Source organism: Pleurodeles waltl, chromosome 12, assembly GCF_031143425.1.
Source record: "Pleurodeles waltl isolate 20211129_DDA chromosome 12, aPleWal1.hap1.20221129, whole genome shotgun sequence".
Lineage (NCBI taxonomy): Eukaryota > Metazoa > Chordata > Amphibia > Caudata > Salamandridae > Pleurodeles > Pleurodeles waltl.
Window position 1 is genome coordinate 307,102,424 of NC_090451.1, and position 17,381 is coordinate 307,119,804.

The 17,381-nt window shown below is 47.1% G+C and overlaps 1 protein-coding gene across 8 annotated transcripts in view; it reads right to left on the reverse strand.

The window, feature by feature from the left end:
• Window positions 1–17,381, reverse strand: part of CHD9 (chromodomain helicase DNA binding protein 9) — a 1,629,153-nt gene that overhangs the window by 410,174 nt on the left and 1,201,598 nt on the right. For all 8 annotated transcript variants that reach the window (XM_069216350.1, XM_069216347.1, XM_069216351.1 and 5 more), the window contains one exon: window positions 7,166–8,053. In XM_069216350.1, the coding sequence (XP_069072451.1) occupies window positions 7,166–8,053 (888 nt within the window). The remainder of the gene's footprint in view (window positions 1–7,165; window positions 8,054–17,381) is intronic.

Genomic DNA, 17,381 nt, shown 5'->3' on the forward strand with positions numbered 1-17,381 from the left:
ACATTGTAAGTGCAGGGTAGCCATAAAGAGTATATTGTCTGGGAGTCTGTCAATTATGAACTCCAGAGTTCCATAATGGCTACACTGAAATCTAGGAAGTTTGGTATCCAACTTCTCAGCACAATAACTGCACACTGATGCCAGTGTGGATTTTATTGTAAAATACACCCAGAGGGCATCTTAGAGATGCCCCCTGAATACCAGTTCAACTCCTAGTGCTAGGCTGACCAGATTCTGCCAGCCTGCCACAACCAGACAGGTTTTTGGCCACATGGGGTGAGTGCCTTTGTCACTCTGGGGCCAGAGACAAAGCCTGCACTGGGTGGAGGTGCTTCTCACCCCCCTCTGCAGGAACTGTAACACCTGGCGGTGAGCCTCAGAGGCTTCTGCTTGTTGTTACAGCACCCCAGGACATCTCAGCTAGAGGAGATGCCCGCCCCTCCGGACACAGCTCCCACTTTTGGCTACAAGTTCAGAGGAGATAATGAGAAAAACAAAGCAGAGTCATCTACCAGACAGGACAGCCTCTAAGGTGCCCTGAGCTGAGGTGACCCCTTCCTTTAGAAATCCTCCATCTTGAGTTTGGAGGATTCCCCTAATAGGAATAGGGATGTGCCCCCCTGCCCTCAGGGAGGAGGCACAAAGAGGGTGTAGCAAACCTCAATGACAGGAGCCATTGGCTACTGCTCCCCAGACCAAAACGCAACCCTAAATTAAGTATTTTGGTGCAACCCGGAACCCAGGAAATCAGATTCCTGCAACCTGAAGAAAGGAGGAGGACTGCTGATTTGAAAGCCCCACAGAGACGACAGACACCAACTGACTTGTTCCCAACCCTACCGGTCTGTCTCCAGACTCAAAGAACCTGCACAGCGACGCATCCGACGGGACCAGCGACCTCTGAGGACTCAAGACTGCCCTGCACCTAAAGGACCAAGATCCACCGAGGACCTCGGTACTGTTCAGAAACTGCAACAACTTTGCAACTTTAAACCAACTTTTAAAGAGACTCCACTTCCGCCAGAAGCGTGAGTCTTCACACACTGCACCCGATGCCCCCAGCTCGAGTTTGGAGAACCAACACCGCAGAAAGGACTCCCAGGTGACTCCAACAACGTGGACACCCTGAGTCGACCTCCCTGCACCCCCACAGCGAAACTTGCAGAGAGGATCCAGAGGCTCCCCCGACCGCGACTGCCTGGTAACCAAGGAACCCGACGCCTGGACCAGGCACTGCACCCGCAGCCCCCAGGACCGAGAGAAACCACCTACAAGTGCAGGAGTGATCAGCAGGCGGCCCTCATCCTAGCCCAGTTGGTGGCTGGCCCGAGACGCCCCCCTGTGCACTGCCTGCATCGCTAGAATCACCCCCGGGTCCCTCAATTGCTTTCAATAGCAAACCCGACGCCTACTTTGTCCACTGCACCCGGCCGCCCCTGTGCCGCTGAGGGTGTGTTTTGTGGGCTTGTGTGAGTCCCCCCCAATGCTCTACAAAACCCCCCTGGTCTGCTGCCCGAGGACACAGGTACTTACCTGTAAGCAGACTAGGACCGAAGCACCCCTGTTCTTCATAGGCGCCTATTAGTTTTGGGCCCTCCTTTGACCTCTGCACCTGACCGGCCCTGTGTTACAGGTGCTGTGGCTTTGGGGCTGCCTATGCCCAGGAGACTGACTGTGTAAGTGCTTTACTTAACTGAGAAACCTAACCAATACTTACCTCCCCCAAGAACTGTTGATTTTTGCACTGTGTCCACTTTTAAAATAGCTTATTGTCATTTTAACCAAAACTGTGTGTACTACTGTTTTAAATCAAAGTTCTATACTTACTTGTGTGAGGTACCTTGCATTTTATGTACGTACCTCAAATCTTGAATCTTGTGGTTCTAAAATAAATTAAGAAAATATATTTTTCCTCATTTATTGCCTGTGTGTGTACAAGAAGTGCTTAACACTATCCTGATAAGCCTACTGCTCGACCACACTACCATAAAATAGAGCATTAGTATTATCTAATTTTGCCACTATCAACCTCTAAAGGGAACCCTTGGACTCTGCGCACACTATCTCTCACTTTGAGATAGTATATACAGAGCCAACTTCCTACAGTAACCATGCCAAAAAAGAGGGTACTTTCCTACCATGATGTTGCACCTATGGTTTGAACCCAGATACTCTCAGCCAAGCGTTCCTGTGAAGGAGGACACTGGTGTTAAGGACCAGTAGTGGTGTCTGGTGCATCCAAGGCATGCCTAATTTGGACCAACTTCTAACCTCTCTTCTTTTTTGTGTCTGGGAGATGTTGGCTGAGATCTTCTATTTGATCCCAGTGGACCTGGCTGTGTAGGGAGAATAGGCCCATAGAGTTAGCCATACACAAATGTGTGGCAGATCATGTGGTGACACATTTGCCTCCCGCTTCAATCATTTTACTCTGCCAGTCTGGACGGGCCACCATTCCAGTTCCCTGGAGTTAGCACTTTTTGTAGCTGAGTGCACAACCGAAGATTTTTTTTTTGGGGGGGGGGAATCAGTTGCATCTGACCTGATGTAAAGTAGATCAGATGCACAGGGGGATGTAAAGTAGGTCAGATGCACCTGCTTTATATTTCTTGTTCACCCTTTGGTGTGACAACTCACACTTTTCACTGGTTCTTTAAAGATGTAATTAGCAGGCTACAATGTGATTTTCAGCAAGGGCAGGTACTGGGATTGGCCTTTGAGTGAAGGAGAGTACCCATGAGGAAGTCATCCTCTTCAGACTGAACGTGCATTTTCACTTTGTGGAATGTGGCTGCCCAATGTAAAACCTTGTGATATGAGGTGTTGTCAGGGGGTGAAGGCTTGGCAGGATATATGTCCAAATCAGTGTCAGCTGGGGGTCTATACAGTAGTCACCCCAGGGGTCATTAGAGGCATGGGGATCATATAGAGGGCCATAAAGGTCATATGAAGATACAGGGCTGCCCTTCCCCTAAAGAATGTGATGAACCCTGTGTTAAATGAAGGAGTGGGTCCACCGGTAGCAGAAGAGAGCTAGGCAGAGGGAGAGTTAAAGGAGGTGGGGGAGAAGGACGGAAAGGTGGTCATTGAGAGAGTGGGGACGCACTCCAGGCACTGAGGCTTCTTGGGTATTGGCTCCACAGGCGGGTTTAGGGCATCCTTAAACGTCAAGTTCCAACCAGTGCCTGGCTGTATGTGGATGCGTTTCTGCCTGGCGTTGAGCTATTCTTGGAGGCAATTAAGGATTGGCTGGGGGAGAGCCTCAGAAGAAGTGCAGGAGGCAGCTGTGGAAGTCAGTCTGCTCACAGCAGAGGGTTATTGATGGCCCAATGGCATTGAAGTGTTTTTTGGCTTCATCAATCTAGGTTTCGGTTCTGACAGAGGCCTAGAGGGTGTCTTCGAAACTTGCGCTAAGGCAGTGGTAGATGTCAACCTGCAAGGCTTCGAGGAGGACTACAGTGCAGGGGTGGAGGCAGTCACTGTGTCTGGCTCAGATTTTAGGTGCTGACCATGGCCGTGAAGCAGTGGCAGACCGGAGGCCTCATGAGTGACAAGGGAGTTTGAAACTGTTGCCTCCCTGTATTGAGTAGTATGCTGGAGAGTGGTAATCACTGCAACTGTCTACAATGACGGGCGCTGAGCTTGCAGGGACTCTTTTGTTATAGCATCAGAATTAGCATTGTCCACTGAGAATGTCTCCTCCATCTCTGCGCCTGGACCCTACAAATACTGGAGATCCTCGGTATCCCGGTTCCTGAAGAGGTCAGGAGTATCCTCTTCCTTGCATCTGTGCGCTATATTAGCCAATGCAATGCAACAGGCTCGTCAGTTCCAAAGCAGTTTCTTATTTCAAAACGCAATGCAAGCCGCATAAGAGTCCTCTCAATGGTTGTTCAACAAAAGTTGGAGACTTTGAGCAGGTTTGTCCTCGGGTAATTGGACCAACAAGTCAGGCAGAAACGGAACAAAGTCCATTCCATCAGGAGGACATTCTCGGATGTCAAAGTGAGGGAGGCCCAGATGGGTTAGTCATCGACTGTGGAGCAGAGTCGAAAGAAATATGTGACAGTTGGACCCAATGAGTAAGTGTGACAGTCAATTCTACTAACAAGGGACGGACCAGAGTGCCTGCCGAGAACACCATGTGGCGTCGAACCAGAACTCACAGAAACACATCTGAACATGACAACAGAGAAAAAACAATCTAACAATGGAGCTGATGCCCATGCGCTATACCAGCAATAGGTGGAGTTTCTCACTATACCTCGTGACTCAAAAACACTTATTTGAAGACAAAAAACTTGCACATGTCCAAGCCCAACACTAGACAGCAGGAGTATTCACAGCATGTGTATCCGCAGCTATACATGCCACAAACAGAAGATTTTGTTATCAAAGTTGAGATTCATCATTACAGTCTTTGTCACTGTGTGAATTGGGATCATAAAAATGTAGTAATGACGTACTCCATCTGAATTTGACTGGCTGAGGTTGCAGTGGGTTTGCTTCAGAGTCTAATAGATCCATTGGTTCTTCCACGGCATCAGTGCTAGCATTGATGCATGAGAACCGGGAACTAGTCTAGGCACCGTGAGAAGTTAAAGTACGTGTCAGCCTTAGAGTCTAGGTCAGTAGGCACAGTCTGCACAAGGGACGGATCCGCTAGCAGAAATACCACCAAAGGCATCCTCAGATTCATGGGGCTCAGAGGCACACCATAAGGAGCTGGCAGGATACAAAAAAATGGGCATCATGGCTGAAAGTCTGGATTTGCTTTGGCGTCAGAGATGGCCCTAAAAATGTAGGCTACATCGGAACCAGCTAAGGATCCGGATCTTTGTGAGGGGGGTGTTGGGTGCAGAGTGGGCAGAGCTTATGGATCTTGGGGGGGAGGGGGGGGGGGGGCTTGGGGGTGTTCTGGAGTTCTTGGAGCTTTCTTCTGGACAGGGCCGCTGTCCATGGGAGTTCTTGGTCATCTGCTGGGCAGGCAGTCAGTCCTCTGGCGGTTTTGTAGAGGTCGCTGGTCCTGTAGGATGCGTTGCCTTCTTGGAGCAGGGGTCTTTGAAGCTGCAGACAGGCCAGTAGGACTGGGGCAAAGTCAGTTGTCATCAGGAGTCTTCACTGGTGGGGCTGGCTTAGCAGTCCTCCTCCTTTCTTCTGAGGTTGCCAGCAATCTGGTGAGTGAGGATCAGGGGAGTCTCTAAATACTAGATTTAGGGGTGTAGGGATCAGAGGGCAGTAGCCAATGGCTACTGTCCCTAAGGGTGGCTACACGCTTCCTGTGCCCACTCCCTCTGGGGAGGGGAGCACATCCCTAACCCTACTGATCCCTACCCTGGAGAATGGAGAATTCTGCAGGGAGGGGGGCACTTCAGCTCTGGACACCTTAGAGGTGGTCCTAGCTGCAGTGGTCCCTGTTTTACCTAATTTTCCCACTTGACCAGCTGCCAAAAGTGGGGCTCGGTACCGGGGGCTGGCATCTCCACTAACAGCAATGCCCTGGGGCACTGTAACAGTAGGCTTGAAACTTTGAGGCTCACCACCAAGTGTTACCGTTCCTGCAGGGGGGCGGTGTGAGGCACCTCCACCGAGAGCAGACTGTTTCTGACCCCAGAGGGCACAAAGGCTCCCACCCCGTGGGGTCAGAAAATTGTCTGTTAGTGGCAGGCTGGCACAGATGGGTCAGCCTGCACTAAAGGGTTGGGGAAAATACAGGGGGCATCTTCCTCTGGGTGCATTGTAAAATAAATCCAATACTGGCATCAGTGTGGGTTTATTGGGCTGAGAAGTTTGATAACAAACTTCCCAGTCTTTAGTGAAGCCACCATGGGGCCGTGGAGTTCATAATGACAAACTCCCAGCCCATGTACTTTATATGGCCAGCCTGCAATTACAATGTCTAAGAATGGACTTAGACATTGTAGAGGCATATTGCTCATGCAGCTATGCCCTCACCTGTGGCATAGTGCACCCTGCCTTAGGGCTGTAAGACCTGCTGGAGGTGTGACTTACCTATGCCACAAGCAGTGGTTTGTAGGCATGGCACCCTGGAAGGGGTGCCATGTCGACTAACTTGTTCTCCCCACCAGCACAAACAATATGTAATGGCAGTTTGCATGTGCTTGGTCCAGGGTCCCTTAGGGGGGGGCACAAAAAATGCTGCAGCTCTTAGGGACATTCCCTTGTCACAGAGCCCTTGGTACCATTGGTAACTTTTACAAGGGACTTAGCTGTGTGCCAGGGGTGTACCACTTGTGGGAACAATGGTATGGTTTAGGGAAAGAACATTTCTGCTGGGACCTGGTTAGCAGGATTGCACAACACACTTAGTCAAGTTAACATCAATACCAGTCAAAATGTGGGAGGAGGAGGGTTGGGGTGGGCCGGGGGCGCAAGCATGCCAAAAAAGGCACTTTCCTAAATGGAGTTTGGCCTTGCAGTCCCGCACAGCCTCTGCATTCATCAGAGATTAGGCGGTGCACAGTTTTTTTCGTGCAAGGAGCCCAAACACTAGAGAGAGACCTTGTGGAGGCCTGTCACTGACATTTGCTTATGGCAACTCTTGCAGGGTTTAAACCATGTAGTCTTAGGTGGAGACATGTCCCTTGCACATTGGAAAAATTCTGGCTAAAAAGTTCTGTCAGGTGACAGAAGCGAGGGAGTGAGCTCCTGATCCGCAATAGAAGGCACAGAAAGAAAGGAACTGACATTGATGTGCGGAGCTGGTGGTTATATTGTGATCCCACTGTCACTTTCAGGGTGTGACGGAGCAGACGTGGATCTGTATGACGCCACCTATTAGTGAAAGGGAATTGCTGAGAAAAATCTCCGGATGCAGTCTGGTGCCTGGTGGTATTCAAAAGGTCAGGAATCTGCAGTTAGAAGTTTACATCAGAAAAGGTATTTCAAAGTACCACTGGCTGCAATAAAATTTTATAAAATACAGGCAAACTATTGGGAAGCATTAGGCAAATTCTAGCAGCACTGTTCATATCTTTTGAAGTAAACAAAAGGTACTAAAAAGAATCTCTGGAAACATCAAAAATATCAGACACACTCTTTATACTGTAATGTTCTTTTATGCACCATTGCTTAATAAAATGTTTAAATTAAACAGTTTAACACATGAACTGAGTATGTCTTAGGACAATTTGTTTGGGCCTACCTTGTTTCTGTGTTTCTTCATCATCGCTATTGCTGTTCTCAGATGAGGAGGATGAAGATGAGGAAGAGGATGAAGACGAGGAGGATGTTGAAGAACAGGATGATGAAGATGAAGAGCTGGACCCTGATCGCGATTGGGAACAAGAGGAGGAAGAAGAAGAGGAAGAAGATGATGACCGAGATGAGCAAGATGATCTATTGGAATCAGAGTCTGAATCTGAGCTTGACCCAGACCCTCTCTTGTGGATTCTTTGTTTCTTGGAAGCTGAGTTTGGAGTTAGTGGCTCTGTCCTTGCTGCTACCATGCGCCTGTTGGTTTCAGTTTTAGAAAGAAATTTCTGCTCTGCAGCCTGAGGCAATATCACACTTTTTGGGCTAACAGGTTCACACTTTAAAACAAGACCAGTTTGGTCTGTGGATGCATGATCTTCCTCAGAAGACTGAATTTCCTCTTTTGAATTTTCAGTTTTCGCCTTCCCATCTTCAGCTGCATTCCCTTTGGTATCTTGATGCTTTGACTGTGGTGTAAGAGGAGAAGACGTCAATGCCATCTGTAGAAGTGGAGTAGATGCTCTTGGTTGGGCCACTTTATTTTGATTATACTTTATTTGGGCCATCATAAAAGAGAGATCCGGGTCAAGTAGTATGTGATAATCTGTTCTACTAACCCCATGTTTAGCAGCTCCAAGTAGTAAATCCTTATCATGATCCCCACACTCCCACCAAATAGGAAGGTCAAGGTTTGGTTGGCAAAGTTTCAAACGATCAGACAGCATAGGATGTCGAAGAGCCTGCTCTCGCACCTTCCTCAGGAGTTCAATTCGGTATAAGGTCCTAGAGGCTCGCTCTTCTGTAATTGGTTGAATGGAAATGTTTGAGCCCACCAAGTCTGCAATTTAAAAATAGTAAGAGGGGTTTCAGAAATAATACTTTTATGTTAATATTTTGTTACCTGAGAAAAAAAGACCAGCTGTAACATTCAAACAAAAAATATTTCTGTAATGGGTTCTGTTAACAAAATACCACACACTGGTGTAAAGAGTATGTAATACACATCATAAAATTCAAACACTAAATTTAACATACACATTTTCGCTTGTTAGAAGTTTTAATTCTTTGCCTCAGGGAAAACACATGCAAGATAGTTATTAAATATTTTAACACAACTGCATACAGCATGTAAAGGTTAACAGATTCTCAGTGTAAAACATTTAAAAGATGCAAGTTGAAGAACAAGAAAGAGGAGTAGAACAGTTAAGTTCTCTTTTTTTTTTTTTAAAGCAGAAAGTACTTAACTTTAGTTAGCAATGTTTTTATTGATGAGTGTTTCCCTTCCAGAGGGTAGGAGGAAAAGAAGCTGAGTTACAAATACCGAAAACCATAATTAAAGACCACCACTCTCCAGCGTTCAGAGTGGAAAGGATGGGCAGGGGAACAAGGATCAGTAGGAATCATAGTATCCACAAGAAAAAACTTTAAGCAAGTTGTTCTTCAAATGGATACTTGATTTTTATTTTTTAAATTAGCCGTCATCGGAGAGAATGTCTGAGTAGTGAACAAAATGGAAGAAAATAAGTTACTTACCTGTAACTGTAGTTCTCCAGTATTGGTATCTTTCATAGATTCACATGCTTGAATCATTCCCCGTCGTCGAAGTGGGAGTCCCACGGTACATAGAAAGCAATAAATAGAGAAAAAACTTTTCCTCCTTTTTTTTTTTTTTTCATTGAAGCCAATAGGAAAAAACATATTCAATTGTAGAACTATCAGCCTCTTTAGAAAGAGCCCAAACTTCAACCAGTCAGGCGTGACCACCCTCTTAGAACCCTCAGCACAGAGGCTCAGTCTGTCAGATTTCTCCGCACTAGTGTACACAGGAAAAAATCTCAGAAGGTGAGCCTCTCTGGGGAGGAGGGTGGGTCGCATGTGAATCTATGAAAGATACCAATACTGGAGAACTACAGTTACAGGTAAGTAACTTATTTTCTTCTCCAGTATTAGGGTATCTTTCATAGATTCACATGCTTGAATCAGAATAGCCAGCAGTAAGGATAAGTTATTATTTTCTTGTAGTACCAACAGAATGCATAAACATAATGCATGTTGACTGAATGTATATAAGCAGTTAAATCTGCAAATTAAGAAGTAATCATTATAAAGTACATGTAGTAACCATCTACTATATATATATATATATATATATATATATATATATATATATATATATATACTATACCTATCCATATCCACATAAACATTTACAGATGAATATAAATACATATACCTCCATGTAGCAAAGAAAATATGTGTATTCCTAACTGCATATAAGAAGCTTATACTCTAAATTGCATATGAAATAATACACAGAGGACGGAGGGTAAAGTTTATAGGCTCACCTTATGTGAACAAATTGCGCAAAACTGCTTGTCCTACCGCAGCATCCACCTTGTCCGTAGCTTCCAGGCAGTAATGCTGGGTGAAAGTATGAGGACGCGTCCATGTCGCTGCCTTGCAGATTTGGTCCAGAGGTATTCCAGCGAACAGAGCTGTGGAAGTGGATACCGCTCTAGTGGAATGTGCCCGGACCTTAGATGATAATGGCTTTCCCGCCAACTGGTGGGTCAACTGAATGGCAGTAGAAATTCAGCGCGCTATAGTTTGTTTAGTAACCGCGCTACCGCGATTGACCTTTCCAAAGCTGATAAACAACTGTTCAGATTTACGGAAAGCACTTGTTCTTTCTATATAGAACTTTAAACAGCGCTTAATGTCTAACGAATGCAGAGCTCGTTCAGCTGCCGTTTGAGGATTTGGAAAAAATGTTCGTAGAACTACTGGTTCGTTTAAGTGAAAAGATGATGGAACTTTAGGTATAAACCTTGGATTCGTTCTCAAAATGACCACCTCTGGCTTGAACTGAAGGAAAGGTGGAGAAATTGTAAATGCCTGGATATCGCTGACTCTCCTTGCCGATGTCAAGGCTAAAAGAAGGGCGGTTTTAAAAGAAACGAACTTCTAATCCACTCTATGAATAGGCTCGAACGGATGTTTCATTAATTGGGAGAGCACAATGTTCAGATGCCATTGTGGTGCAGGACGATGAATTGGTGGATATTTTCTGAACAAACCTTTAAGAAATTGTTTTATTATTCTGGCGGACCATAGTGAAGGTGACTGAGAGGTTCGTCGGTAACGAGATATGGCAGCCAAATGCACTTTAATCGATGAATGCGAAAGACCGGATTTAGCCAAATGTAGTAAGTATGGCAAAATTTGTTCAGGGGATGATGTTAGAGCATGGATGCTGGAAGCTGCGCACCACACACAAAACCTCTTCCACTTGAATCTGTATGTGCGATTCGTAGACTGGGCTCTGGCACAGGCAAGTATCTCTCTGCACTCCGGAGGAATATTCAATCCATCGAATTCATGAGCCAGGCTGATAAACGAAGAGATGTCGGGTTGGGATGACGAACCTGACCCTGGCTCATTGTCAGCAGATCCGGAATTGCCTTCAGCCGAATGTGAGGTTGTTCCGATAGCAATAGAAGTTCTGTGAACCAGAACTGGCGCGGCCATCTTGGAGCGATTAGAAGAATCCTGCATCGCTCCCGCTTCATCTTGAGCAGAAGTCTCGGTTTGAGTGGAAGCGGGGGAAAAGCGTATGCATAAATCCCTGACCATCTGATCAAAAATGCATTCCCCCACGAACCCTTCTGCGGACGCCAGCTTGCGAAGTGTCGGCATTTCTTGTTGTCCTTGGTCGCGAATAGATCTAGGGTGGGCTTGCCCCAAAGACGAAAGAGATTGTCGAGAACCGATTGATTGAGTTCCCACTCGTGGCAGCTGGTCCGATTCCTGCTCAAGGCATCTGCCCAGATGCTGGTGATCCCTGGGAGATGTTCTGCTCGTATGGTGATTCCCTGCTGAATCACCCAATGCCACAGCTTCTGCGCCTCCAGGGATAATGCTCGAGATCTTGTGCCTCCTTGCTTGTTGATATAGTGCATGACCGTGGTGTTGTCTGTCCTTATCAACACTGAAGAATTCTTGATGTTCATGAGGAAGGATTTGAGTGCCAAAGACACCGCTCTGAGCTCTAATACATTTATGTGGAGAGTTGATTCTTGCATAGACCATTTTCCCCTCACGGAAAGATCCTGTAAATGAGCACCCCATCCAGGGATGCGTCCGTTGTTACTATGTGCATGGTCCTGTCTTTCAGAAATGACAGCCCGTCCGAGACTAGGGGAGTGTCTTTCCACCACCTGAAAGCCTGTTTCGCTGCAGGGGTGATCCGTACTAGCTCGTCGAAAGAGCCTTCTGTCTGTTTCCATTGGTTGTCTAGTTGTTGCTGAAGAGTCCTCATGTGGAGGCGACAGTTCTTTATCAATGGAATGCAAGACGATAGTATCCCTAGAAAAGACTTGTAAGTCCGCACTGAAACTGACCTTTTTTTGCTGAGCCGAGCTGCCAAGTTTCGAAGTCTCCGTCTTCTGTCCTGTGAAGCAAAGGCTTTCGCTTGTAAAGTGTCCAAGATGGCTCCCAGAAACGTGATGTTCTGAGTGGGCTCTGTGTGAGATTTGGGGTAATTGACCGTCAAACCCAAAGCTCCGAAAAGGGAGAGACATGTTTCTGTGTCTCTGGCAGCCTTCGACGCTGTACGTGCCTTTATTAGCCAGTCGTCTAGGTAAGGGAACACCTGCACCCCTAGTTGTCTGAGGTGGGCTGCCACTGGAGCCAAAACCTTGGTGAACACTCTTGGAGCCGACTTGAGGCCAAACGGAAGCACTCTGAACTGGTAGTGAATGCCTGCGACCCTGAACCGCAAGAATTTCCGATGATTGGGGTGAATTGGAATGTGAAAATATGCGTCCTGAAGATCTAGCGAGGTCATAAAATCCCCTCGGTTGAGGAGGCTCAGGACGTCTTGAAGAGAGATCATGCGAAAAGATTGCTTCTTGAGGTATTTGTTGAGCGATCGAAGATCGAGAATAGGCCTCCAGTCTCCGTTTTTCTTCCTGATAAGGTAAAAACGGGAGTAAAAACCTATTCCCCTCTGGTTTCTTGGTACGATCTCTATTGCTCCCTTGCTCATTAAGATAGCAATCTGCTCCATAAGCTCGTTGAGATGGGCTGGCGGGGGGCCTCTTGGTGGTACTTGAGGAGGAGACTGGTTGAATTCTAGAGTATGTCCCCGGCTGATAATATCCAAAACCCATCTGTCTGTTGTTATTCTGGACCATTGGTGTAGAAATCCGGAAATTGTGCCCCCTATACGAGTGTTGGTGCAGGGGCTGGGTGCAGGCACTTGATGAGGGTCACTGCTTTCTAGCCGTATCCTTGGGTCTGAAAGCAGACTTTCCTCTCGTTTGCTGTTTGAAACGAGCTGATGTTTGCTGGCGAAAGGAATGCTGTTGCTGCTGGCCATAAGTTGAGCGATATTGCCCTTGGTAAGAGGAGTACGGTCTATATTGTTGAAAACCTCCTCTGTGTGAAAAAGTACCTCTCCCTCTCGCTCCTCGAAAGGGTTGCCTTTTGTACTGAAGCGTTGCAAGTGACCTGGCTGTTTCAGTGTCTGATTTGATCGACTGCAAAGCATCGTCGACATGTTTTCCAAATAAAAGTTCGCCATCATATGGCATGTCTAGAATTTTCAACTGAACTTCCGGCCTAAAAGATGTAGCCTTTAGCCACCCTTGGCGTCTTAGAACCGCAGCACCGGCCAATTGTCTGAAACCTGTAGAAGAAACATCAATGGCCGAGTCTATGATTTCGGCCGAAATCTTTTCTCCTTCTTGAAGAATTCTGCGTGCCTCTGCCCTACTGGATTCGGGTATCATGTCAATGAATTGTGACATGTCAGACCACATCTGACGATCGTATCTCCTCAGTATTGCTAGAGAGTTGGCAGCTCTAACAGTGGTGGCAGCCATGGTTGAAAATGTTTTACCTATAGAGTCCAGACGCCGTCCTTCCTTGTCTGGAGGGGCAGTCAGAGAAGCTGACGGATTCCTGGATCTTCTCTGAGCTGCTTGGGAGATAACCGAATCCGGCTTAGGATGGCTGATTAGGCATGCTGGGGAGTTGTCAGGTGCCTTATATTTCTTTTCTAGTCTGGGCAAGACTGCAGGAATGGAGGACGGAGTCTGCATGACCTTTAAACCTTCTTCCCAGATGAAATCGACTATGGGAATGGCCCTTACCGATTTTCTAGTGTCCTCTTTAAAATCATAAAGAAAACAATCTGATTGTTTTGACGTAATCGGTAGCTGAAATCTTTTGGCAGCTCTCTCCATGACACTATGGAAACCCCCAATGTCCTGAGGAGGAGAGTCTACTGGCGGTGGTGTAGATGGAGATGGAGTCTGAATCTGATACTCATCCCATTCCGGTATTAAAGAGTCTGAGTCTTGTATCTCCCCTTCTTCCTGTTCCTCCTCGGATGACGGTGACTCAATAGTCTGAACCGATGGAGGTGCTGTGGTAGGGTCTGGTAATGTGGAAGGTCTAGCTGGAGTGGACACTGGTGTCTGCTGAGGCTGTACCGGTGTAGATGGACCAGGCGGGGGAAACCTCGCATAGTAGTCCTGCATCATTTGCTGAAGGTTATTAATCAATGATACCGGCATTTGTACTGTCTGTTCTGGTTGTTCGAGATGTCCTTGATCCTGTTGGTGTGAACATTGCTGAAGATCCTCCTCTTCATCCTCCTCCTGGCATTTTATACGTAGTTCGGACGGACTACGCGCTACCGGAAAAAATCCGTCAGAGTACCCATCGCCATCATCATCATCATCATCAGCAAAAAGATGCTGCGGGGAATGGGTGTAACCTTGCTGGGCGATGTATGCGACGGTTGTAATACAGAGGACCTGACCTGTACCGGCAAAATCCTTTGTGGTAGGTAAGGAGAAGTTCCAGGAAAATAAACCGTCGACGGAGCTGTCATCGACGGAGCAGGCGTCGACGGGGCCGTCGGTGTAGTTGGTGGAATCACTGTCGACGAAGGAGCCGTCGACGAAGCCAATGTCACTGCGTCACCCGTCGACGGGGTTGACAACGACTGAGTTTTCGCGATCCGGTGCGTCAATGGAATCTTCGTCGGCGAAACCGACGGCGACCTCCTGAATCTCTTCGTCGATGAATGCGTCGATGGTAAAGATTTAAGCTTCTTACCCGTCGACGGCTTCTTAACGATCTTCAAAGTGTGCGACGACGACGGACCATACTCGAGACTCACCGATGTTATCGTCGTAGACGACAGCGGAGATGAAGTCACTATCATTGGAGACGAAGGGGCTGTAAACGTAGCCGTCATCGTAGTCGTCGTCACAGGTAGAGCCATCGTCGACGGAGCGGTCGTCGACGGTGTCGTCGACGGTGTAGATTTTTGGGACGTCGACGAAGGTAGAGAACTGGAAGGCTTTTTAAGCTTCTTTGAAGAAGAAGCAGGTGTAGATGGTTCTGAGTGAACCCTGCCACTTGCTACCTTAGATGTTGAAGGTAGATCCCCGGTGTCCTTAAAAGCATGCAGCTTCTTGGCTGACTTAGTGCTTACAGGGGATAGGCTCTCCACAGACCTCTTTCTTTTCTTGGAGGTCACTGCAGTGTCACTCTCTTCTTCAGAAAGAGCTTCTCTTGCCTTCTTTTTCTGGAGCCAAAGTAGGAGCCTGGCTTCTCTGTCCCTCAGAGTCTTATTAGGAAAGGTCCTGCAGATCTTACAGTCCTTGACCTTGTGCTCTGGATGTAAGCAATAGATACATTCCTTGTGAGGGTCCTCACAGTGAAGTCTCAATTTGCCACAGGTCCCACAAGGTCTAAAAAGGCCTTTTCTTGTAGACATGATGGAAAAAAGTCTTGAAGAAAAATGAAGTTCTAAGGATTTCTCTTGAAGAGATGGAAAACTGAGCAGAGCTCAGGGAGACTCCCTTACACACGACGTGCGGTAGAAAATCTGACAGACTGAGCCTCTGTGCTGAGGGTTCTAAGAGGGTGGTCACGCCTGATTGGTTGAAGTTTGGGCTCTTTCTAAAGAGGCTGATAGTTCTACAATTGAATATGTTTTTTCCTATTGGCTTCAATGAAAAAAAAAAAAAAAGAGAAGGAGGAAAAGTTTTTTCTCTATTTATTGCTTTCTATGTACCGTGGGACTCCCACTTCGACGACGGGGAATTATTCAAGCATGTGAATCTATGAAAGATACCCTAATACTGGAGAAAGTTAGGTTTCAAGCTTAGGAAGAATTCTGTAAGGATACCAGAGAATACCTAGGCCTCCGACAATGAAAATGGGCATGATTAGCCCAGGTACGCCACTGTGGGTCTCCAGCATCTGATCATGTGAGCCAAGGTGCCTATTTCGAACATGCCTTTGAAAAATAATGTTTTATTTAATGCAAAAGCCGGATGGAGGGAGTTGGTGAGCTGGTGCAGTGACCTGTACTGAAAAGGGTGTGTGCACCGTTTCACGCTGGCTGCAGTGGCATGCCTGCAGAGAGGTTTTGCATAGGCTCCTATGGGTGGAATAATACATGCTGCATCCCATGGGGGACCTCTAGTGCCCCAATGCCCTGGGTACCATTTACAAGGGACATACATGGGGGCACCAGTATGTCAATTGGGGAGTGTAAAAACCCTGCCGTGAACAACTGAATTTAGGGAAAGAGCGCACAGTCACTGGAGTCCTGGTTAGCAAGATCCCAGCAAACAGTCAAAAACAAACCAACATCAGGCAAAAAGTGGGGGTAACCATGCCAAGAAGAAGGTAATTTCCGAGATACATAAACCCCCCCCCCCCCCCCCCCCCCCAAACAAAGGACAATGAGGCTAACCTTGTCCAGATGAGCCTTCACTGTCTAAGGGGAAGTATCCGGAGAGTCCATCTGCACTGGAGTGCTTATTACCAACGTCTATGTTCCACTATATAGTCCATTCCCTGAAGGGATCTGTACCACCTCAAAAGTTTGGGATTTTCACCCTTCATCTGTTTCAACCATTGGAGGGACTTGTGGTCTGTCTAAACAAGGAACTGAGTGGCAAATAAGTACTGCCTCAGTTTCTTCAGGGCCAGACCACAGCAAAGACCTCCCTTTCTTTGGCTGACCAATGCTTTTCCCTGGAGGTCAACCTTCTGCTGATAAAAGCTACAGGTTGATCCTGGCCCTCTGTATTCAGTTGTGATAACACTGCCCCAATACCTACATCAGAAGCATCTGTCTGTACTATGAACTGCTTGCAACAGTTAGGGCTTCTTAAGATAGGTGCAGAGCACATGGTTTGTTTCAAGTCATCAAAAGCCTCCTGGCAGCTCTCTGCCCACAAACCATTCTTTTGGAGGGAGGTCATTAAGAGGGGCTACAATGGAGCCATAGTTCTTAATGAACCTCCTGTATTACCCAGTGAGGCCTAAAAAGGCTATCACCTGGGTCTGGGAAGTAGGGGTAGTCCAATCCAGAATAGTCTGTTTTTTCCCCCTACAGTGGTGGAATCTGGCCTCCACCTACCAGGTGGCTCAGATATACTACCTTCCCCTGCCCTATCCGGTACTTAGAGGTCTTGAAAGTGAGGCCTGCCCTTTGCAGAGCCTCCAAAACATTCCAGAGGTGGACCAGGTGATCCTCCCAGGTAAAGCTAAAGACAGCTATATCATCTAGATATGCTGCACTGAAGCTTACCAACCCCTGGAAAACTTTATTCAAAAGCTTCTGGAATGTGGCAGGTGCATTTTTTCAACCCAAAGGGCATCACTGTAAAGTGATAATGCCCACTAGGGGTGGAAAATGCTGTTTTGGGTTTAGCATCCTGTGCTAACTTGATCTGCCAGTAGCCAGCAGTGAAGTCAAAGGTGCTTAGATACTTGGCAGATGCCAGTGTATCTATTAGCTCATCTGCCCTAGGCATAGGATGCGCATCAGTTTTGGTAACTGAGTTGAGACCTCTGTAGTCAACACAGCACCTCATTTCTCTTTTGCCATTTTGGGAGTGAGGTTCTGGGACAAGCACTACAGGGATAGCCCAAGGGCTATCTGAGGCCTCAAGGACCCCTAGGTCCAGCATCTTCTGAACCTCAGACTGGATGCACTCCCTCACATGGTCAGGGTGTCTGTAGATTGTGCTCTTCACTGGCAAACTGTCCCCTGTGTCAATGGTGTGGTCACACCATGTGGTCTAACCAGGTGCTAGGGAGAACAGTTCTAAGAACTTCCCTAGGGGGTT